The sequence below is a fragment of the Neofelis nebulosa genome, chromosome 9, assembly GCF_028018385.1.
Source record: "Neofelis nebulosa isolate mNeoNeb1 chromosome 9, mNeoNeb1.pri, whole genome shotgun sequence".
Classification (NCBI taxonomy): Eukaryota; Metazoa; Chordata; class Mammalia; order Carnivora; family Felidae; genus Neofelis; species Neofelis nebulosa.
In genome coordinates, this window is record NC_080790.1 from 91,495,659 (window position 1) to 91,519,280 (window position 23,622).

A 23,622-nucleotide genomic window follows, 5' to 3' on the forward strand; every position below is an offset into this window, starting at 1 on the left:
GCCTTGAGTTAACTGACAATAGACAGATTAGCTGGAGAGAAGTTTATTATGCAGATGGGGGTACTCTGTAGAAAGAAGCTTTCTTGAACAGCTAGAGGGAGGAAGTTTATATACTAGTTTAATAAAGGAAGGAGAACGGTTAGGATTAACCTCTATAGGATGGAAGGTTCTGATGAGCCTTGTTTCCACAATTTTTTCAGCATGTCCTGGTGCCCATGGTCAATCATCTCCCTGACTAGATACCTCTCTGGAGGGACAATTTGTGGCAACCGACTCTTGTAAACCTCTGCTCCAGTCAGCAAGGGAAAGTTCAGATAATATTCCTTTCTGCATCAACTGTAGCTCAGTTGTTATCACTTTGAGGTTACCTTTACGCCATTTCTGATGGGTTTTCAGGCCCCACATTTCCCCCATTGCAACTTCCCAGTTTGCCAAACAAGGGGCTGGTTGGTTGCTGCAGAGAAAAGACTCAGCATGGAGCTTATCTATCTGCAAAGGAAAGAAGAACATAGAACCGGGAAATGAACAGAAAACAGAGATTACTGCCTGGCACAGATTATAATCCAGTGTCCTAGCCCAGAGGGCAGTCAGTTGAGAGGATTTTTAAACATTGAGTTTGAAGCAGTTTTTAGGGAGTGGATCAAGGGTGGCAGTGGCAACATTGGATTTCCTGGTTTGCAGTGAATGTCTTTGGTGATGCTGTGTCCTGTTATGATGAGGAGCCCTTTGGAGCTAACATCAAGTTGACCGGCTTAAACTTGCAAGACTTCTGATCCTTGGGGGAAGGGGAAACAACAAAACAATCTGGAGTCCCAATATGGGTCTGGGTAGCCAGGTCATAGTTTTCAGTCACCCCACATCAGTAAGGTGGGCAAAAAATCAGAAGTGTTGTATTGGAGGGTTGTAACCAGATATTGAAGGAAACCAGGGTGGTGCCTAGCTGGCTGGCTCAGTCGGTAGAGCATGCGACTCGAGTTGTAAGTTCGAGCCCCATGGTGGGTGGAAAGATTACTTAAAAATAAAATCTTTGAAGGAAACCGGAAGAACTTAGAATTTGGTAAGGACTGACAAAATGTGCAAGGTGGCATGATCCAGTCCAGTTTATGGGTAGATAATAAAACCTCAAGATAACTAGCAGAACCAGAACCTGATAACCCACATGGTTTTCTGTTGAAACGTAAAATTTCTTGATACAGTCACCTCCTTCTTTGATCAAGGATAAAATCAAAGTAAGATGATTTTTCTTTACAGAGTGATTTGGTTCTCATTAGATTTGACTTGGTTATTTACAAAAGTGCAGCAGGAATGCCAATTGAATAACTAGGCCTTTTTAAGTTTGTTTTGCTGGAACTTTTTATAAGGAATCTCAGATTACATTTATAAAAACCACTCAAAGCTAGGAGGCCAAGCCAGGAACTGCAGTACCTGTAAATTTGGATGAATTCCTCTCATCTTGAAGTCCCCAAATATAGTATGGTTCTTGGGCCTGGCAGACAGTGACCTGTAAGTAAGGCTGGAAACTTAAGTGAGGTACTAGAACTGTTTTTCCAAGAGAGCTTTGTAAGCATTGGCTCCAAAAAGTAGGCCTTAGTTTCTTTAAGCTGTCTGGTTATATGTGATTGTATGCATCATTCCAGTCAAACTTAAGTGTAACTGATTGCAAACACTTGCAGAGATCAGTGTAAAACAACTATCTGTGGATGACAAAAGGCTTAAAATGAGCACGGTTAAAGATCTGATGAAAGCTCATTATAAAAGCTCATTATAAAAAAAAAAAACAATTGGCAAGGAAATTTGGTTATTTCTATAACCGCACTTTAAATCTTAACCAGAGTTATGACTGGTTATACGGGGCATATACATTATTTTATGCCAGCTATACATTATACCAGGACATATCATGGATAGCGAGGGTATTGACCCATTTCTAGGAGTTATATACAATTTCTGAAATACTTATATGAGTAATATTTGCTCATATAAATATAACCTAGGGAAGGTTAAACATTTCTTCTTATTTGACAATGCTTCTATGCAACTCAACATATCACACCTATTTTTTTTTTTTTTAAGATTTTGTGGGCTCTCTGCTGTCAGTGCCAGGCCTGCTTCAGACTCTCTGTGACCCCCTCTCTCTGCCCCTCCTCTACTCACACTCTTTCTCAAAAAAAAAAAAAAAAAAAAAAAAAAAAGTAATCTCTGTACCCAACATAGGGCTTGAATTTACAACCCCGAGATCAAGAGTCACATGCTCTACTGACTAAACCAGCCAGGTTCCCCAAAACTAATTATTTTTAACATCTCTCTTTTTACAGGATAAAGAACAAATCTTTGTGATTTTCCAGGGACTCGCTGGGAAATCCCAAAGTCAGTTTGAGATTAAGATTTTATTTAGGATTTGATTTGGGGAAGGCAGACTTATCACAAACTGTCAAACATGTCAAAAGGTTTGAACACTTAGCCAAGTAGGATCATAAAAGTCACTATGAAGTAATATTTAGCTACTTGCTTAAGCAAAGTGACAATAAAAATTCAAAAGTAGCTGTAAGAGATAATATATGATAATATGATTGTAACAGCTTAAGTGTTTCAAAAGTAAGAATACTTGGTTATTTGTAGTAGTCAAAGATGTGATAAAGATTAAAATAAAGCACAGGAGGGGCACCTGGATGGCTCAGTTGTTAAGCGTCCACCTTCAGCTCAGGTCATGATCTCACAGTTCATGGGTTCAAGCCCCACATCAGGCTCTGTGCTGACAGTGCAGAGCCTTGGAGACTGCTTCAAATTCTGTCTCCCTCTTTCTGCCCATTCCCTGCTCACACTCTGCCTCTGTCTCTGTCTCTCTCTCATAAACAAACAAACAAACAAACAAACAAACATTAAAATAAAGCACAGGAGAGGTGTTTGGGTAGCTCAGTTGGTTAAGCATCTGACTCTTAATTTTTGGCTCAGGTTATGATCCCAGGGTTGTGGGATGGAGCCCTGCATCAGGCTCTGCACTGAGCATGGAGCCTGCTTGAGATTTTCTTTCTATCCCTCTGTCTTTCTCTCTCCCTGTCTCCCTCCTTCCCTTCCCCTCCACCCCTCTCTCCTGCTTGTGCTGTCTAAAATAATAAGAAGACACAGGAAAGTATTCTGATAAGACATAGAGTCTTTGTTTTCTAGGCAGATTACTTAAAATGTAAAGAAAAACCTTTCACAGTCAAGGACACACTTACTTCCTAAGAAAATTTTAACAGTAAGAAAACCAAACTCTAGTTTTGCATTCAGGTATTGTTAATACTAAAGCTCATTTTTTTTCTCATTTTTTTTAAACCTTATAAATAAATTCATCCAGTCTTAGCCAGCTTTGGCCATGCAACATAAAATTCCTTTTTGACAAAATTACAACTCTCTGTATCCATTCAGGTTTTATCCTGCTCTCCCATTTTCTTATTTGGGAAAAATAAGTTGTTTTACTTTAATGTAAAATTTACTCTCTTTTTCTGTTTTAACAAAAATACATTCTATGTTCCTTGTATCCTTTTTATGCAAAGTTGCTTTTCACCCTTATTATTTCTAATAGTTTCATTTATATATAATGGTCATAATTTTTAGCCATTAGTGATCTTTATCTTATAGAGAAAATTAAGATGTAGTTGATTGTGAATTGTCTGTCAAATACCAGGATTTTGTAGCAGATTGGCAAATTTTATGAATACACCATTTCACAGTTTTTATAGGTATATGCTTCCTTACAGTACAGTTTTTTAGTGTGACCAAAAGGACATGTTTATTAATATACTTAAATATTTTTAGCTTTTCCTTACTGTATAAAAATAAACAGGCAAAAGTATAAAAACTTAAATTTATGCTTAAAGATTGTTTCTGTATTTTATCTTATTTAGAAATAATTTAGATATTTAATGAATATTTATTACTTAACTTATCATAACTTTAAAGTTGCAACATACCAAAAAGATTTTCAAAACTATTTTTAGGCAGACATATTATAAAAAATAATAATTGTTAGAAAAAATCTACCCATACATAATATGTTTATTTCACTTATATCATCAACCTGACACACATGTTCTTAACAATTTTGCTTGGATTGTTCATGAAGATTTCATAAGACATTAAGCAAAGCTAGGCATCATCAAGTTATTTCCCTGGTAAGTATCTAAAACATATGCATGTTAGGCAGGTACCAAAAAAATTACAAAAGCAGAAATCCTAAGAAAGTTAAATACATGTTTTTTTGTTTTATTGCTGCACTTGATATACATGAAGTGATAGATATCAAAAAATTAATTTTTACTGCAAATTTACTTATGATTTCTTCTTAGGTTGAATTTATAATTGGTATGATCTTAAACATCTAGTAGATAGATTATTTGACAAATAAACCCAAGTGGAATAACAGTGTATATTCATATTATACTCAATGCTGATAACTCAGAAGACATACCTGTTTTTATTAAACTGACAATATCAAACTAATCTTTACACATAAACTTGAAAAACATTGGGTTAGTTCCTATATTTCTGGGAGTTTTAGGAATATTTAAACTTATATCAGTGCTTATTTCTCTTATGTCAATTAGAATAGAGCTCTTTTAAGGGATTTTATAACTTAATTTGGTATACCATCTGGAGATGGGAAAATATCACATATACATAACATGTGTACATACATACATACATGCATACATACATAAAATACCAACAGATGCAAAGAGAGATCTTACTGCTTTTATTCTAAAATTCTAGCCATGAGTCAGGCATAAATACAGTAATACAAAACTCACTAGCTTATGTAAGAGTTTGTTCTCAGCCCCACTTCATGGCTTTATATTAATTGTGTTTTGGGAGATGGAATAAGTTAAGGGGACCTACTTAATATGAGGGCTAATGCTCTTTATAATATTTGTGGAGGAGGCTTTTAAGATTATCATCTCCTCTGATGTATAATGTTAGCTATAGATGGAAGTTTGGGTGAGGGGCTTTTTGGAAAAATCTGAGCAGCAGTCCAGGTGTTTCTAAACCGCAACCAAGGGGGTAAAATATTCAATCTGTTTCTAATCCTCTTTAGCCTCGGGTGGTTGCTTTTGCTGGTCTCTGAGTCTCTTGAGAGCCCTCAATGGAGGCAGGTCCTAGTGACTATAGGGAAGTGAGAGGCCAGAGTGGGAAGGGAGAGGCCTGGGTGTGGATGGAGGGATAGAGGAAGCAGAAGGAGAAGCCAGGTGGGAAAGGAAGTTTCATGTACAGTCCAGTGTGGAATCCCTTTTGAGGAGACAGCTTGGGATTTATAGCCAATGAGTAGAGTTAAGTGGATCAATGGATGGAAAATTACTAAGAGGACATGTCAAGTATGAAGGGATTCTTACTAAATTGGTCTAATTGTTGCTAATAGCAGGACCAGGACTGAGATATCAAAGGTTGGGGATGAGAGGCTTGATCAGATATCAGGGTGGAGGAGGTGACTTCTCAGGATCCTTGCTAAAGGCAGACCAAGATCAAGGCTGAGTGGGGAAGAGGGCTCACCTCTTGGTAAACACTGAGAAATAGTGAATGTCTAATGATGGCGTAAAATTATTTTGCAAGTCAAGTGGTGTTAAATTCTTGGCTGTCAACAAAAATTAAAAAGGGCTTCATTGAGCTACCAGTTCATCAAAAATATATTTTTTTCACTCTAAGATTTTTGGCATATAACCCTGAAGGAATGAAAAGAAGTGGTGGCAATAATACTAAACTTCCATTCCCATTTACTGAGAAGTCCCTGGCACTTACAATTTTAAAAACCAAAAATAGAAAAAGAATTAATGCTAACCTCTGCCTTATCCTGTCAGTAAGTAATAATATATCTAGATGCACGATGCACTTGGAAAAGTACTGCAATCCATCTCAATTTTAGGTGCATTTGTCAAAATATATTTGTCACCTTGACTAATATGTGTGTTAATAATTGTAATGATGACTCCAACCAGAATAAAACAGTTTCAATGTAGAGTCTTATTGCTAGAAATATTTAAGTTTTTTATTTCTGTTTATACACATATTTTTGCTCAAGGGGGATATGATAAGAATATCAACAAATAGTTCAAAGCATAAAATATGCTTATTAGGATAATATTCTGGGAAGCAAAATGGGAATATAAATTCAAGTAAAAAAGGAAACCACAGGTTTCTGACCTAGTAATTAGCATATTCATGTATTTTCAGAGGGGATGATAATAGGTATGAAGTCAATATGGTATTTTGATTCTGTTGCATACATTTAAGAGAGGTATATTTTAAATCATCAATATTTACTATGTACCAAAACTTATATCCTATTTAAACTTAACTTTTAGGGGCACCTGGGTGGCTCAATCAGGTAAGCATCTGACTTCGGCTCAGGTCATGATCTCACTGCTGTGGGTTTGAGCCCTGCATTGGGTTCTGTGCTGATAGCTTGCGGCTCCGAACCTGGAGCCTGCTTCAGATTCTGTCTCTGGCTCTCTACCCTCCCCTGCTCATGCTCTCTCTCTCTCTCTCTCGCTCGCTCTCTCTCTCTCTCTCTCTCTCTCAAATATAAATTTAAAAAAAAATTAAAATTAAAAAAAATAAACTTAACTTTAAACTTACATTTATTTATTTATTTATTTATTTAGTAAGTAAGTACTCCACTGTGAGTACTGTGAGTGGGGCTCCAACTCACAACTGCAAATGAGGAGTTGCACACTCTTTGAGCAAGCCAGGCACCCTATTAAACTTATAACAAATTTTATTATTTAAAAAAGTTTTTTTTTAATGTTTGATTTTGAGAGAGAGAGACAGAACGCGAGGAGGGGAGGGGCAGAGAGAGAGAGGGAGACACGGAATCTGAAGCAGGGTCCATGCTCTGAGCTGTCAGCACAGAGCCAGATGTGGGGCTCCAACCCACGAACTGTGAGATCATGCCCTGAGCTGAAGTCGGATGCTTAACTGACTGAGCCACCCAGGTGCCCCTATTTTTTTTTTTTTAATTTTTATTTATTTTTGAGAGAGACAGAGCATGAGCAGGGGAGGGGCAGAGAGACTGGGAGACACAGAATCCAAAGCAGACTCCAGGTCCAAGCTGTCAGCACAGAGCCCGATGTGGGGCTCGAACCCACAGCTGTAAGATCATGACTCCAGCTTAAGTCAGACACTCAACCGACTGAGCCATCCATGCGCCCCAACTTATAACAAGCTTTAGATGTCAACTTTAAAATGTGCAAAGAGGGATGCCTGGCTGGCTCAGTCAGTAGAGCCTGTGACTCTTGATCTCTTAGGTTGTGAGTTCAAGCCTCACCCACTGGTGAGTGGCTCAGTGGGTTAAGTGTCTCACTCTGGATTTCAGCTCAGGTCATGATATCATAGTCGTGAGATCAAGCCCTGCATCAGGCTCTGCTCTAAGAGCATGGAGCCTGCTTGGAATTCTTTCCCTTTCTCTCTGCCCCTCCCCTGCTTGCATTCTTTCTCTCAAATACATAAACATTTAAAAAAATAAAATGTGCAAAGAAGTACAGTTTTAGAATTCTTATGAGGGTCAGACAGCAAAAAGAGTGGGAGATGACTGGTCTAGATATTGTCTGAAACATGTAAAGAAAGACAAAAGTCAGGTCCTCAAGTTCTCACATGCTTGCTCTTCATGCCAGGAGTGGAAACACGTCCAACTGCCTGCGCCTAGGCTGCACGCTGCCTCTTTGCAGGGGTGTGGGCACAGCAGGTCTAGGAGCCCTGTTATATAGTGCTGTGGTGGGACTGATCACCACCAGAAATGGTATAAAGTTTACTTCAGAGCGTAAAACATCTGTCTCCTCCTGATTGGAGAGGAGACTGCTTCCTGTCTTGCCATTTACCTGCTTGGTCCCTGGTGGCATCTGAGCCTGCATCAATTATCTAAGACTTTCTCCTCCCACACCCAGGGACAGCTGTACTCCTTGCTTTCTCTCTAGTCCCTCCCTCTTTCTGCCCTGGCCCAGGTTGACATCATGAGAATATTGAGTTGTTTTTCACATTGCAGGTGTTAGCCCATGAGTGCATACTAAAATGAATTCAGTGAATTTCAATCAAAGTGGATTTTTGACACTATTAAATAAGGTTTTCAGCTGTGTCAGTGCAGAAACCAATGTTTTATTTATTTGTTTGTTTGTTTATTTATATATTTTTAAATTTATATCCAAATTAGTTACCATATAGTGAAACAATGATTTCAGGAGTAGATTCCTTAGTGCCCCTTACCCATTTAGCCCATCCCCCCCCCCACAACCCCTCCAATAACCATCTGTTCTCCATATTTATGAGTCTCTTATGTTTTGTCCGCCTCCCTGTTCTTATATTATTTTTGTTTCCCTTCCCTTATGTTCATCTGTTTTGTCTCTTAAAGTCCTCATATGAGTGAAGTCATATGATACTTGTCTTTCTCTGACTGACTCATTTCATTTAGCATAATACCCTCCAGTTCCATCCATGTAGTTGCAAATGGCAAGATTTCATTCTTTTTGATTGCCGAGTAATACTCCATTGTATGTATATATACCACATCTTCTTTATCCTTTCATCCATCTATGGACATTTGGGCTCTTTCCATACTTTGGCTATTGTTGATAGTGCTGCTATAAATTGGGGTGCATGTGTCCCTTCAAAACAGCACACCTCTATCCCTTGGATAAATACCAAGTAGTGCAATTGCTGGGTCTAGGGTAGTTCTATTTTTAGTTTTTTGAGGAACCTCCATACTGTTTTCCAGAGTGGCTGCACCAGCTTGCATTCCCAATTGTTTTATATATTTAAATTGCATTCCTTATATTAAGGGTCATAAGTTTCATGAGAACAAACACCTTATAATCAGCAGATTAAGGAAATCACAAGGGAGGGGCACCTGCGTGGCTCAGTCGGTTGAACTTCGGACTTAGGCTCGGGTCATGATCTCGCCGTGTGTGAGTTCGAGCCCCACGTGGGGCTCTGTGCTGACAGCTCAGAGCCTGGAGCCTGCTTCCGATTCTGTGTCTCCCTCTCTCTCTGCCCCTCCCCCACTCAGGCTCTGTCTCTCTCTGTCTCAGAAATAAATAAATATTTTTTTTAAATTAAAAAAAAAAAATCACAAGGGAGGTTAGAAACAACTTAGAGATGAATGAAAATGAAGACGTAACATACCAAAACTTAAAATGTAGCTTAAGCACTACTTAGAAATTTATACCTGTAAATAGGAAAATTTTAAAAAGATCTCAAATCAGTAAGCTAACCTACCTTAAAACACTGGAAAAAGAACAACACTGGACTAAATCTAAAGCCAGCAGAAGGAAATAAGAGTAGAGCAAAAATTAATGAAATAAAAATTAGGAAAACAATGGAGAAAATTGGTGAAACCAAATGTTGGTTCTTTGAACAGAGAAACAAAACTAATAAACCTTTATCTAGACTGACCAAGAAAAAAAGAGAAGATGCAAATAACAAATCAGAAATGAAAGTTGGGATGTTACTACTGACCTTTTAGAAATAAAAAGGATAATAAGGGAATACTTTAAACAATTGTATGCTACTAAAACAGATAGTGTAGATGAAATAGACAAATTCCTATAAACACAAATTACTGAAACTGAATTAAGAAGAAATAGGAACTCTGAACAGACCTATACAAGTAAGGAGATTGAAGTAATAATAATATTAATAATAAAAAAAAATTACCCACAAAGAAAAACCTAGGCCTGGATGGCTTCACTGGTAAATTATAGCAAACATTTAAAGAATTAATACCAATTCTTCATGAATTTTTCCAAAAAATAGAAGATGAGGAAACACTTCACAGTCTATTCTATATGGTTAATATTACCTTAATACCAAAACCAGACAAATATGTCACAAGAAAAAAAAAAGCTACACAATATCTCTTATTAATATAGATGCAGAACTCTTCAATGGAATACTAGCAGATATGAAAAAGGTACTGTACACCATGAACAAGCAAGATTTATCCCAAGACTGCAAGACTGGTTTAACATTCAAAAATCAATTAATAAAATATACCATATTAATAGGATAAAGGACAAAAACCACATGATCATCTTAATAGACACAGAAAAACTATTTGAAAAAATCCAACACCCTTACATGATAAAAACACTCAAACAAGAAATAGAAGGGAACTTCCTTAGCCTGATAAAGGACATCTACACAACCCATGGCTAACATCATACATAACAAAGACTGAATGCTTTCCCCCTAATGACTGAAATAAGACAAGGAGGATGTCTACTCTTACCACTTCTATTCATCATTGTAGTGGGAGGTTCCAACCAGGCCAATTAGGCAAGAAATTAAAGGTATCCAGATTGGAAAAAAAGAAGTACAAATGTCTCTGTTTGCATATGACACAGTCTTATATAGAGAAAATCATAAGGAATCTACTAAAACCTATTAGAGCTCGTAAGTTCAGCTAGGTAATTGGATACAAGATCAGTACACACTTGACCCTTGAACAATGCAGGTTGGAACTGTGTGGGTCCACTTATACATGGATTTTTTACAGTATATTTCTGTTTTTCTCTTACAACCTTAATAACATTGTCTTTTCTCTGGGTCACTTATTGTAAGAATACAGTATATAATGCATACAGTACACAAAATGTGTGTTAATTGACTGTTAATATTATAGGTAAGGCTTTTGATCAACCGTAGGCTGTTAGTAGTTAAATTTTTAGGGGCTCGAAAGTTATAATCAGGTTTTTGACTGTGCAGGGGGTTGGTGCTACTAACCCTCGTGTTGTTCAAGGGTTAACTGCACAAAATCAGTAGTATTTCTATACATTCACAATGAACAATCTAAAAGTGAAATTAAGAAAACAGTTCTATTTACAATAACATCACAGAGAGAAAAGATATCTTGAAATCTTAACTTTTTATAAAAGAACATATAATTTCATTATTCTACCAAATCTTACCTCATACTCCTGACTATAACGTTCCATAGTTTTCTGATTTCCTGAGAAGATGATTATTGGAGAATTAAAAACATTTTTTTTTCTAATTATGGTATGGATCTTTTCCAGTGCATATTTTAATTTGTAAATTCTGGTATGTAGGAAAGCTATTGGAATCTATTTGGCAAGTGACCACTTTCTCATTCATTAACTTTTTATAGTTTTTCAGTTGAGTCTTCTAGATTTTGTGTGAAGATAACTATTTTTTCTCTTCCAGTGTTTATAGTGATTTCATTCCCTTTTATGGCTGAATAATATTCCATTGCATGTGTGTTTCACATTTTGTTTATCCATTCATCTGTCAATGGACACTTGGGTTGCTTCCACCTTTTGGCTGTTGTAAACAATGTAGCTGTAAACATTGGTCTACAGGAATCTTGTTTGAGTCCCTGTTTTCAATTCTTCTGGGTACCTATGCTCAAGAGTGGAATTGCTGGATCATATAATTCTGTGTTTAACATTTTTTTTTTTTTACATAGCGGCTATACTATTTTACATTCCTACCTAATTTGCTTTTATTTTTGTATCTCTATTAGTATTTTGAAATTCATTGGTAATTTTCTTTGTGGTACTATATTGATTCCATTTGTCGATTATAATAAAACCAGCTTTGATTTTGAACATTCTCTCTGGTTTCCCAGGTTCTGCCACTAATGGTATGATATGATAATTATCTGTTTCTTAAAAGTTAGGGGGAAATGCCTGTCAGTCTTTCTGGGCTCATTATGTCCTTCAGGGACATAATTCTTTGATAGCTTTATCCAGTTCCTCCTGTGGTCATAGGTTTTATTTGTTTTTTTTCCTCACAATTTGAGTGGATTGTCACTATTTATGTTTTCTTACAAAATAGTCTGTCTGCATCATTGAATTATAAAAATTTTATTAGCTTTCAGGGCACCTGGGTGGCTCAGTTGGTTAAGTGTCCGAGTCTTGATTTCAGCTCAGGTCATGATCTCACAGTTGTGAAATCATGAAATCGAGCCCCATGTGGGGCTCCATGCTGAGTGTGGAGCCTGCTTAAGATCTCTCTCCCTCTTCCTCTGCCCCTCTCCCGCTCACATGCTCACTCTCTCTTTCTCTCTCTCTCAAAAAACAAAAAAAAAAACAAAAAACAAAATCTATTAACTTAGCAAATACTGTCTATTAAAAGAAATGTTCTCATCTGGGGTTATCTCACTTTTCTGATCCCTAATTTTGTATATTCTCTTTCAAGACCAAAACTTACTGTTTTTTTTCTTGCTTTTTCTTGAAGAAATAGCTCATGGATTTGTTAATCAATTTTGTATTTCTTATGTTTGAACTTTTTTTACACATGGAAACATTTTTATCTTGCCAATTATACAAGTGTAATAGACTTTTTTTTTTCTCTGTATGCCTTTTGAAAAGATTTTCAGACTTGCTGACAAGATTTATTCCTGACCATAGCACTGATTCAAATAAAATCTAGAGGAATTACATTATGAGGACTTATACTCTCAGGTAGTAAAAGAATATATAGTTATTAAATACAGGCATACTTTGGAGATACTACAGGTTTAGTTCTAGACCACCAATAAAACAAATATCAGAATAAAGCTAATTGGAGCCTGGGTGGCTCAGTCGGTTAAGTGTCCAATTTCAGCTCAGGTCATTCCCTGCGTCAGGCTCTGTGCTGACAGCTCAGAGCCTAGAGCCTGCTTCGGATTCTGTGTCTCCCTCTTCTCTCTGCCCTTCCCTGTTCTCACTCTGTTTCTCTCTCAAAAAAATAAATATAAAAAAAAGAATAAAGCTAATCAAGTGAATTTTTTTTGTTTCCCAGTGTATGTAAAAGTTAAAGTTGTATAAAAGTTATGTTTACACTGTTTTCTATTAAGTGGATAATAGTATTGTGTCTAAAAAATATATGTAACTTAATTAAAAATATTGTATTGCTAAAAATTGCTAACCATCATCTGAGCTTTCAGCAAGTCCTAATCAGTGATCACAGATCACCATAACAAATATAATAATAATGAAAAGGTCTGAAATAATTGTGAGGCTTACCAAAATGTGACACAGAGACATGAAGGGCGCAGATGCTGTTGGAAAAATGTAACCAATAAATGTGCTCAATGCAGGGTTGCCACAAATTTGTAAAAACTCCTATCTGTTCACAGTGAAGTGAAGCACAATAAAGCAAGGTGTGCCTGTATTCATATTAAGAAATAGCTGCAGAAAGCTAGAAACTCATGGTGCATGGGTGACTCAGTCGATTAAACGTCTGACTATTGATTTCTGCTGAAGTCGTGGTTCCAGGCTGTGGGACCAAGCCCCACATCAGGCTCTGTGCTGAACGTGAAGCCTGCTTGGGATTCATGCTCTCTATCCCTCTCCCCCTCTCTCTGGCTCACATGCCCTCTATCTCTCTCTCTCAAATTAAAAAGATAAAGAAAGAAAGAAAGAAGAAATCTAGAAACTCATGTCTTCTACAAGAAAAAGCTGCCAGGATGAGAAGGAATGAAGTATGCCCCAAAGACCCATCCAGGAGCATTCACAGGCAGATAGAGAACCATTACAGTCTGGGAGAGAGGAGTACCTTGATGAAAGCCATACAGGCTCTATTTCTAGATTATAAAAACTTTGTCCTTTAGTTATGAGACTCTTGCAGAACTTATTTACAAGTCAATAATTTTCTGATTAAAATAATGGTATAAATTTTCTAAAACAAGAGCTATGGGGTTTTCAAAATGAAATAGTTTTGTTCTGTGAATTTCTTAGTGTGCTGTTTGCTTTTGGTTCCATCTAAAGTTACTAATCACTAATTGCCACTCCTGCACTGTCCTCATTTCCGATCTTTGGTTTCAGGTTTCCTGAGGAGTCTTGAAACACTTGATAGCTACAAGAAACATTTTTGTTGTTGTTCATTTTTGAAAAAACAACAACTGTATTGTTAAATTTTATTTTATTGTCATAAAAACACTTAACATATCTATTCTTTTCAACGTTTTTTATTTATTTTTGGGACAGAGAGAGACAGAGCATGAACAGGGGAGGGGCAGAGAGAGAGAGGGAGACACAGAATCGGAAACAGGCTCCAGGCTCCGAGCCATCAGCCCAGAGCCTGACGCGGGGCTCGAACTCACGGACCGCAAGATCGTGACCTGGCTGAAGTCGGACGCTCAACCGACTGCGCCACCCAGGCGCCCCAACATATCTATTCTTTTAAGATGTGAAGTGTACAATGTGGTATTGTTAGCTACATGTAGGGATGATGTTGTATAGTGATGTTGTGTAGTAGATCTCTTGAACTTAATCATCTTACATGATTGAGATTTCATGCATTTTTTTAAGTTTATTAATTTATTTTGAGAGAGAGAGAAAGAGTAGGGGAGGGGCAGAGAGAAAGGGAGAGAGAGAGAGAGAGAATCCCAAGGAGGCTCTATGCTGTCAGTGCAGAACCCAACATGGGGCTCAACCTCACCAACTGTGAGATCATGACCTGAGTCAAAATCAAGAGTCAGACGCCTAACTGACTGAGCCACCCAGGTGCCCCAAGACTTGATACATTTGATTAATATCTCCAATTTCCCTCTCCTTGCAGCCTCTGACAACCACCATTCTATTCTGATTCTATGAGTTTGACTATCTTAAACTTTGTTTTTAGAGTAGCTTCAGGTTCCCGGCAAAATCGAACAGGAAGTACAGACACTTGCAGTATACCTCTGCCCCACACATGCAACCTCCCCAACTACTGACATCCCATACCACAATAATACATTTATTACAGTCAATGAGCCTATAGTCACATATCATCATCATTCAAAGTCTATAGTTTACATTAGGGTTCAACTTGGTGTTGTACATTTGGAGGTTGTAACAAATGTGTAATGACATATCCCTACCATTTGTAGTGTCAGGTAGAATAGTTTCACTGCCCTAAAAATCCTCTGTGCTCTGCCTGTTCATCCTTCCATCCCTGCTAACCTCTGGCAACCACTAATTTTTTTACTGTCTCCATAGTTTTGCCTTTTCTAAGGTATAATATAGCTGTGATCACACAGTATGTAGTTCTTTCAGATTGGATTCTTTCACTCAGTAACATTAAGTTCCACTGAGTAATACTAAGTTTCCTCTATGTCCTTTCATGGTTAGGTGGCTCATTTCATTTTAGGCTAAGTAACATCCCATTGTTTGGTTGTACCACAGTTTGTGTATGCATTTACCTACTGGAGGACATGTTCATTGTTTCCAGCTTTGAACAATTGTGAATAAAGCTACTATAAATATTTGTGAACAGGTTTTTGTGTGGACTTAGATTTTCTACTCATTTGGCTGAATATCAAGGAGTGCGATTGCCAGATGGCATGGTAAGAGTATATTTAGTTTTCTAAGAAAGCGCCAAACTGTCTCCCAATGAGGCTGAACCCTTTTGTGTTCCTGCCAGCATTGAGAGTTCCCGTTGTTTCATGTCCTCACCAGCATTTGGCATCGTACATATTTTGGGTTTTGGCCATTGTAATATGTGTATAGTGGTATCTCATTGTTTTAATATACAATTCCCCAATAACATATGATGTTCAGCCTTTTTTCACATACTTCTCATCTGTATACCTTCTTTGATGAGGTTCAGGTCTCTTGCCCTTTTTCAAATTGGGTTATTTTCTCATTGTTGAGAAATGTTAAGAGTCCTTTGTAGCAATCCCTATCAAAATAACACCAGCATTCTTCACAGAGCTAGAGCAAAAACAGTCCTAACATTTGTATAGAACCAGAAAAGACCCCGAATAGCCAAAGCAATCCTGAAAAAGAAAACCAAAGCAGGAGGCATCACAATCCCAGACTTCAAGCTGTATTACAAAGCTGTAATCATCCAGACAGTATGGCACTGGCACAAGAAAAGACACTCAGATCAATGGAACAGAATAGAGAACGAACCCAGAAATGAACCCAAAATATATGGCCAACTAATCTTTGACAAAGCAGGAAAGAATATCCAATGGAATAAAGACAGTCTCTTCAGCAAATGGTGCTGGGAAAACTAGACAGCGACATGCAGAAAAATGAACTTGGACCACTTTCTTACACCATACATAAAAATAAACTCAAAATGGATGAAAGACCTAAATGTAAGACAGGAAGCCATCAAAATCCTCGAGGAGAAAGCAGGAAAAAACCTCTTTGACTTTGGCTGCAGCAACTTCTTATTCAACATGTCTCCAGAGGCAAGGGAAACAAAAGCAAAAATGAACTATTGGGACCTCATCAAAATGAAAAGCTTCTGCACAGTGAAGGAAACAATCAGCAAAACTAAAAGGCAACCAACGGAATAGGAGAAGATATTTTCAAATGACATATCAGATAAAGGGTTAGTATCCAAAATCTATAAAGAACTTATCAAACTCAACACCCCAAAAACAATCCAGTGAAGAAATGGGCAAAAGACATGAATAGACACTGTTCTAAAGAAGACATCCAGATGGCCAACCAACACATGAAAAAATGCTCAACATCATTCATCATCAGGAAAATACAAATCAAAACCACAATGAGATACCACCTCACACCTGTCAGAATGGCTAACATTAACTACTCAGGCAACAACAGATGTTGACAAGGATGCGGAGAAAGAGGATCTCTTTTGCACTGATGAGGGGAATGCAAGTTGGTGCAGCCACTCTAGAATACCGTATGGAGGTTCCTCAAAAAAATAAAAATAGAACTACCCTACAACCCAGCAATTGCACTAGTAGGTGTCTATCCAAGGGATGCAGGTATGCTGTTTCAAAGGGGCACATTCACCCCAATGTTTATAGCCACGCTATCAACAATAGCCAAAGTATGGAAAGAGCCCAGATATCCATCGATAGATGAAGATGTGGTGTATATACATATATATACAATGGAGTATTACTCGGCAATCAAAAAGAATGAAATCTTGCCATTTGCAACTATGTGGATGGAACTAGAGGGTATTATGCTAAGCAAAATTAGAGAAAGACAAATATGATATGACTTCATTCATATGAGGGATTGAAGATACAAAGCAGATGAACATAAGGGAAGGGAAGCAAAAGTAATATAGAAACAGGGAGGGGGACAAAACATAAGAAACTTTAAAAGAGTTTCTTAGAGAAACAGAGGGTTGCTGGAGGGGTGCTGGGATAAATGGGTAAGGAGTGTTAAGGAATCTACTCCTGAAACCATTGTTGCATTATATGCTAACTGACTTGGATATAAATTAAAAAGTAAATTAATTAAGAAAATCCTTTGTGTATTTTATACAGTAGTCTTTTATCAGATGTGTCTTTTGCAAATATTTTCTCCCAGTCTGTAGCTTCTCTTGTCATTCTCTTAATACTGTCATAGGCAGAGCAGAAGTTTTTAATTTGAATAAAGTGTAACTTATCAGTTATTTCTTTAGTGGATTGTACCTTTGAGGTGGTATCTAAGAAGTCTTCACCACCACCACCACTCCCCGCCCCCACCCGAGGTCACTTATGTTTTCTTCTGCCATCTTGTAGGAATTTGATAGCTTCACATTATACATGTAGCTCTATGAGCCATTATGAGTTCATTTTTGTGAAGGGTGTAAGTCTATGTCTAGATTCCTTTTTTATCATGTGGATATCCACTTATTATAGCACCATCTGTAGACCAGACTCTTTATTTCCCATTGTATTACTTTCAAAGATCAGTTAACTGTATTTATGTGGCTCTATTTCTGGGCTCACTGCTGTGTGTTCTATTGATCACCAGGACCACGCTGGAACCAGCTGAACATCAGCCTGCAGCCTCCCCATTTCCCCTTGGGCTCCTGGCTTGCTTGCCCAGACCCCTTGGCCTTTCTGTGGCCTTTTTCCATCCCACGCTCCCTCTTAGGTACAGGTCTTGGCTCCCTCTCACGTCCTTACCAACCAGTCCAGCCAAGTCTTGCTTCAGGATCTACCCTTCTAAGGAGGCAGCAGAAAGGTGTAAATTGCACAAATTGTTCTTTTCTAGAATAATTTGTTAAAAAGTCCCCTGTCAGAAACATCTATCTTTAGTTGGGAGAAAATCCCAGATTGCACATTGGGTACTCTGGGCCTCTTACCTCTGGTTTGGGCTGCTTCTCCAGAAGGAGAGGCCAGGATGAAGGAATGGGGGATCCTCAGTAGTCCTGGAAGAACATGGGGAGGTCAGCATGGCCTGCCCCCACACACTTTGCTAGGCTTCTTGTCCGGAGGCAAGTTACTCAAATCCTTGGGACTTGCTTTGTGCTCTGTGAAAATGGGGCTAATATTGGACAGATTGAGGTAACATGAAGTCCAGCAGATTGGTCAGATTTATTAATGATTACTTATATTGTACTTTCTGTCTTTTAGATTTTGTGTTACTTTCCTTTTTTTTTATTTTGAAATAATTATAGATTCATAGAAATTGTACTGAAATGTACAATGGTGTCCACTGTTCCCATCCACCAGCCTTCTTCAATTTGATGTAACATAACACAACCATAGTACAAAATCAGCCTAAGGAGATTGACATCGATGCAATCCAAGAGCTTATTCAGATTCCACCAGTTAAAAATACACTCGTGTGTGTGTGTAGGGGTGTGTGTGTGTGTGTGTGTGTGTGTGTGTGTGTGTGTAATGCTGTCCAGTCTCATTACATGTGTAGCTTTGTGGAACCACTGTCACATCAAGGTACTAATCTGTACCCCCACCCACCCAACCAGGCTCCTTTGCGCTACCCTTTATTGCCACCCTCACCCTCTCCCTCCCCTCCCTAAACCCAGGCAACCACTAGTCTTGTCTCCATCTCTATCACTTTGTCATTTCAAGAACATTTTTATAAATGAACTTACAAAATGTCACCTTTTGGGATTGATTGACTTTTTAAGCTCAGTATAATTCCCGGGTTCATCCAAGTTGTTGCACAATCAATAGTTCGTTCCTTTTTATGGCTATGTAGTATTCCATGGCCAGTATGGACAGTTTGTTTATCCATTCACTTCTTGAAAGACATCTGAGTTGGGGCTATTATGAATAGAGCTGCTATAAACATACATGTACAAGTTCCTGCATGAAATTAAGTCTTCATTTCTTTGGAATAAATGCCCAAGAATGCAACTGATGGGCTATATCCTTTTTTTAAATTTTATTTTATTTGAGAGAGTGAGAGAGAGCGTGAGTGGGGAAGAGAGGCAAGGGGTGGGGGGAATCCCAAGCAGGCTCCATGCTCAGTGCCAAGCTGGATGCGTGGCTCAATCCCATGACACTGGGATCACAACCTGAGCTGAAATCAAGAGTCAGACACTTAGCTGACTGAGCCACCCAGGCTCCCCTGATGGGCTATATCCTAAGTCTCTTCATTATATTTGTTTCTACAGCTCCTTTCTATTTCTTGACAAGTGCTTCTGGTTATCTGTTTATGGTACTGATAATATGAGTAACCTCTAAAGACATGTATACTGAATCATTGTTCAAGCTATGGCAAAAATTTTTCCTCTTCATGAGGATGGGTGCAGCATAGAGAAAGGTGGACCTCCGTGATTACACCAGGTCACATCCAGGTGCTAAATGAAGGTGATGCTTTCTTCAGCTGTGTGGGAAATGTTCATTCTTATCAGTAATCAAGAACAAGGAATGCTTCTAGCAAGGTTAAGTACATTAATAGCAATACTACCAGCAATAAGGGTTGCAACTAAAGGAATTTCTGAGAAAATTAACAAAATTGTCACAAGAAGTAGGTAATAATTACTTAAGTAAAGAGATGAAGTAAATTATATCTTTTCCCCATTGTTTATATCATCCTTATTTCTTCTTGATAAATTCTTTTAACTTTATAAGGAATAGTTTCCATCTTATATAAACGATTCCAAAATATGAGGAAGATGAAAAGCCACCATCTATGAAGAAGAACCACCCTGAAATAGCACAGAAAATACAATGTTGATTTTACTAATGAATAGGAATACTTTTTTAGGTGAACTGATATATCAAAACAGCAGTCTGCTAGTGTCCTGGGCAATATTGTTGGGCTTCTTTCACTCAGTATAATTATTTTGAGATTCATCCATGGTTGCATGTTATCAATAGTTAGCTCCTTTTATTGTGTATGTAGTGTTCCATTCTAAGAACAAACTATGGTTTGTTTATCCATTCACCCGTTGATAGACATTTGCATTATTTCAGTGGTTGTTTTGAGTAAAACTTCTGTGAATGTTTTTTTTATCAAGTCTTTGTGTGGGCATATGCTTTCCTTTCACTGAGGACATAAAATTACAAGCTACTTGAATACCTTACAGTTGAGCAGATTTATGCAGGCTCTGGAGGCTGAGTGAACAAATTGTGTGAGGGACATAGGAATCGCCAATGTGGCTGAAGCAGAGGACACAAGCGTGAGCTTTGCATCTGGTGTTTGATGGCTGTGCATTTGATTGCAGGCTATTTTCTTTGTTATGGGCTCTCCATTTTCTCTCAGAATGAAGTCCGAATTCTTCTTGGCCTCTTTGGACCTCTCACATTGTGCCCAACCTTCCTTTTCAGGGTCCTTAACTATGCCCACTATGTTCTTTCCTTTAATGAGAATAAGAAGATGGTGATAACAGCTTAGCTATATTGTGGACCTGGGACTCAGGTATGCAATCTACATGTATTATTGTGTAATCCTTCCAGGAGCCTCATGAAGGAGGTACCATTTTTATGCCTTTCATGCAGGGAGGAAACCACAGCTCAGAGATGTTAAATAACTTGTCCAGGATTGCACAGCTATTAAGTGCTAGGTTGGATGTTGGACTAGATCATCTGACTTCAGAGCCAGCACCTTTAACCACAATGTTGTACACCCGTCATCACTGAAAGGACAGATTGTGAATGGAATTTAAGACGCCATTTAAACTGTTCTTCCATATGATCTAGTTAATTCCAATATTCCTAACTTAAGTGTTTCCTCCCAGTGGCCCAGTGGCAGCCCAGACTGGGTTGGATCACCTTGTACCAGGTGCCTGTCTCAGATCTCTGTGTCTGTCCAGCTGAGCTGGGAGTGCAGAATGGATATAGATGCCCTCCTTTGCTGCCCTTAGTATCTACTGCCCAAAGAGTGCTAGGTACTCAGTAATAGCATTGATTAAACCAGTTGAATGAGTGAATGAATTTTATTATCAGATATGCATGTTTGTCATCAGCTTTATTGAGATATTATTTACACATACAGATGTGTAACCACAATCAAGATAAAATTATTTCAATCACTCTAAAAGTTCCCTGTGCCCCTTGCAATCTCCCTCTACCTTCCAGCTACCACTGTTCTGTTTTTCTGTCCCTATAGTTATGCCTCTTCTAGAATTGTTTTAAAGTTTATTTACTGAGAGGGAGAGAGAGTGAGTACTAGTGGGGGAGGGGGAGGGGCAGAGAAGAGGGAGAGAGAATCCCAAGCAGGCTTCACACTGCCAGTGCAGAGCCCAATGCAGGGCTCGAACCCATGAACCACAAGATTATGACCTGAGCCAAAATCAAGAGTTGGATGCTTATTGAGCCACTCAGACACCCCTAGAATGTTTTTTTAAGCAATCTCTATACCCAGCATGGGGCTTGAACTCATGACCCCTACTAGATCAAGAGTCCCACACTGTTCTGACTGAGCCAGCTAGGTACCTCTCCCTTCTAGAATTTTAGACAAATGGAATTATACAGAATGTAGTCTTTTGTGTCTGTCTTATTTAATTTAGCAGAATGCTTTTGAGATGCATCTGTGTTACTGCATGTGTCAGCAGTTCCAGGTATATATTTAAAACCACCTTACATAGTTATTTTGGTAACAGTCCAGAGATAAACAGCCCCACTAAGGTTTGGACTTGGTTTGTAAGAACAGCAGTTCCCAAGGGTGCTCTGCAAGATCCTTTAAGAATGTCCACAAGGCCAAAATGATTTTCATAATAACCCTAAGATGTTATTTGCATTTTTCACTCATTATCTGAGTTTTCCAGATGCTACATGATGTGTGGTATCATCTGTAGATTGGTTGCAGAAACAGATGGAATCCATCTGTCTTCTATTAAGTTGTCTGGCTTAAAGAAATTTGTAAAAATGTTAATGCTACTCTTCTCACTAAAAGTTTTTGTATTGGAAAATATAATATTTTATTAAAATGTTAATTATATTGACATGTAATAGATTTCTTGTTAGATACATGAATAGATTTTCTTTTAATTTGAGATAGTATGTGTGGATGGGGTGGGGGCAGAGGGAGAGGGAAAGAGAGAATCCTGAGCAGGCTCCATGCCCAGCACGGAACCCGAAGCGGGGCTCAATCTTACAACTACAAGATCATGACCCGAGCTGAAATCAAGAGTTGGACATTTAACCTCCTGAGCCACCCAGGCACCCTCATGACTTCTCATATGACAAATAGTAATAAATATAAGTCATGTAAACAGAAGCTCTTTGGGGGCTTCAGGTTTTTAGTTGTTGAGAAACCCTTAGTCCAAGAAGTTTAGAATCTCTAGACTAGGGACATTTTTGAAAAGGTATCGGGAACAGGATGAGGAAGTCTTGGAACTGAGTGGGCTTAGAAGAGGTCTGGAGACCTGGCTCATGGTGCCTGGAGAAGGGGTCTCCATCAGGTGGTGCCACATAGAACGTGGGCTGGAATGTAGGGACAGGCAGTGTTAGCCACAGTCTTGTTGTCAGCCTGCTGCTCCCTCCCTGGACCTGGTTGGGCAGGTTCTGTTGATGTTCTTGCTTCCTATGAGGAGCCATTGGGCAGCCCACACCTGTGGCTGGCTTGCAGGATGGTGATCATGCGGCCTGGAGATGGCCACTCTCCTGAGATGAAGCTGCAGCTACGATTGCACTTCAGGTTTGGCACTTGCTAAGGATCTGATGTCTGTGCTGTATTCTGATCCCAGGACAAGCATAGGAAATCATCAGGACCTTTCGTTGGCTTTCAGGAGAAAATACCCTCCCCATCTCTCTGCAATAGAGTTCTAAGCTCAGATTGAAAGACTGTCTAAAATGATTATTTTAACAAAAGCAGGTGGGAGGCTAGTCTTCTTACTGGCAAAATTCTTGTGGGGAAAGCTACGTGTGGATTTTAGTTAGTGATTTTGATAAAGCTGTTAATAAACAGCAAAATTGCACCTGCTTTTTTTTTTTTTTTCAATGTTTTTAATTTATTTTTTGGGACAGAGAGAGACAGAGCATGAACGGGGGAGGGGCAGAGAGAAAGGGAGACACAGAATCAGAAACAGGCTCCAGGCTCCGAGCCATCAGCCCAGAGCCTGACGCGGGGCTCGAACTCACGGACCGCGAGATCGTGACCTGGCTGAAGTCGGACGCTTAACCGACTGCGCCACCCAGGCGCCTCTGCACCTGCTGTCTTTGACCTACCTGTTAACTGTTCTCTTACAGGAGAAAGGGCCTGTGGTTCCGACTGAGGAAGATTCTTCTCTGTGTTCTGGGGTTGTATGTTGCCATTCCATTTCTCATCAAACTATGTCCTGGAATACAGGCCAAACTGATTTTCTTGAATTTTGGTAAGTACCACGTGCCCACTTTGCCTTTAATTTTAGTAAGGGTTCATTTGCATGATGATTTATATATTTGCATATCTACCACCCAGATCGAGAAATAGAAACATTTCTTTTTTTTTTTTTTTTTTTTAATTTTTTTTTCAACGTTTTTTATTTATTTTTGGGACAGAGAGAGACAGAGCATGA

General features: G+C 38.5%; 1 protein-coding gene across 2 annotated transcripts in view; it reads left to right on the forward strand.

Moving 5' to 3' along the window:
• ABHD12 (abhydrolase domain containing 12, lysophospholipase) overlaps positions 1-23,622 on the forward strand; it is an 86,896-nt gene that overhangs the window by 35,295 nt on the left and 27,979 nt on the right. For both annotated transcript variants that reach the window (XM_058684670.1, XM_058684671.1), the window contains exon 2: positions 23,315-23,439. In XM_058684670.1, coding sequence (XP_058540653.1) covers positions 23,315-23,439 — 125 coding nt within the window. The remainder of the gene's footprint in view (positions 1-23,314; positions 23,440-23,622) is intronic.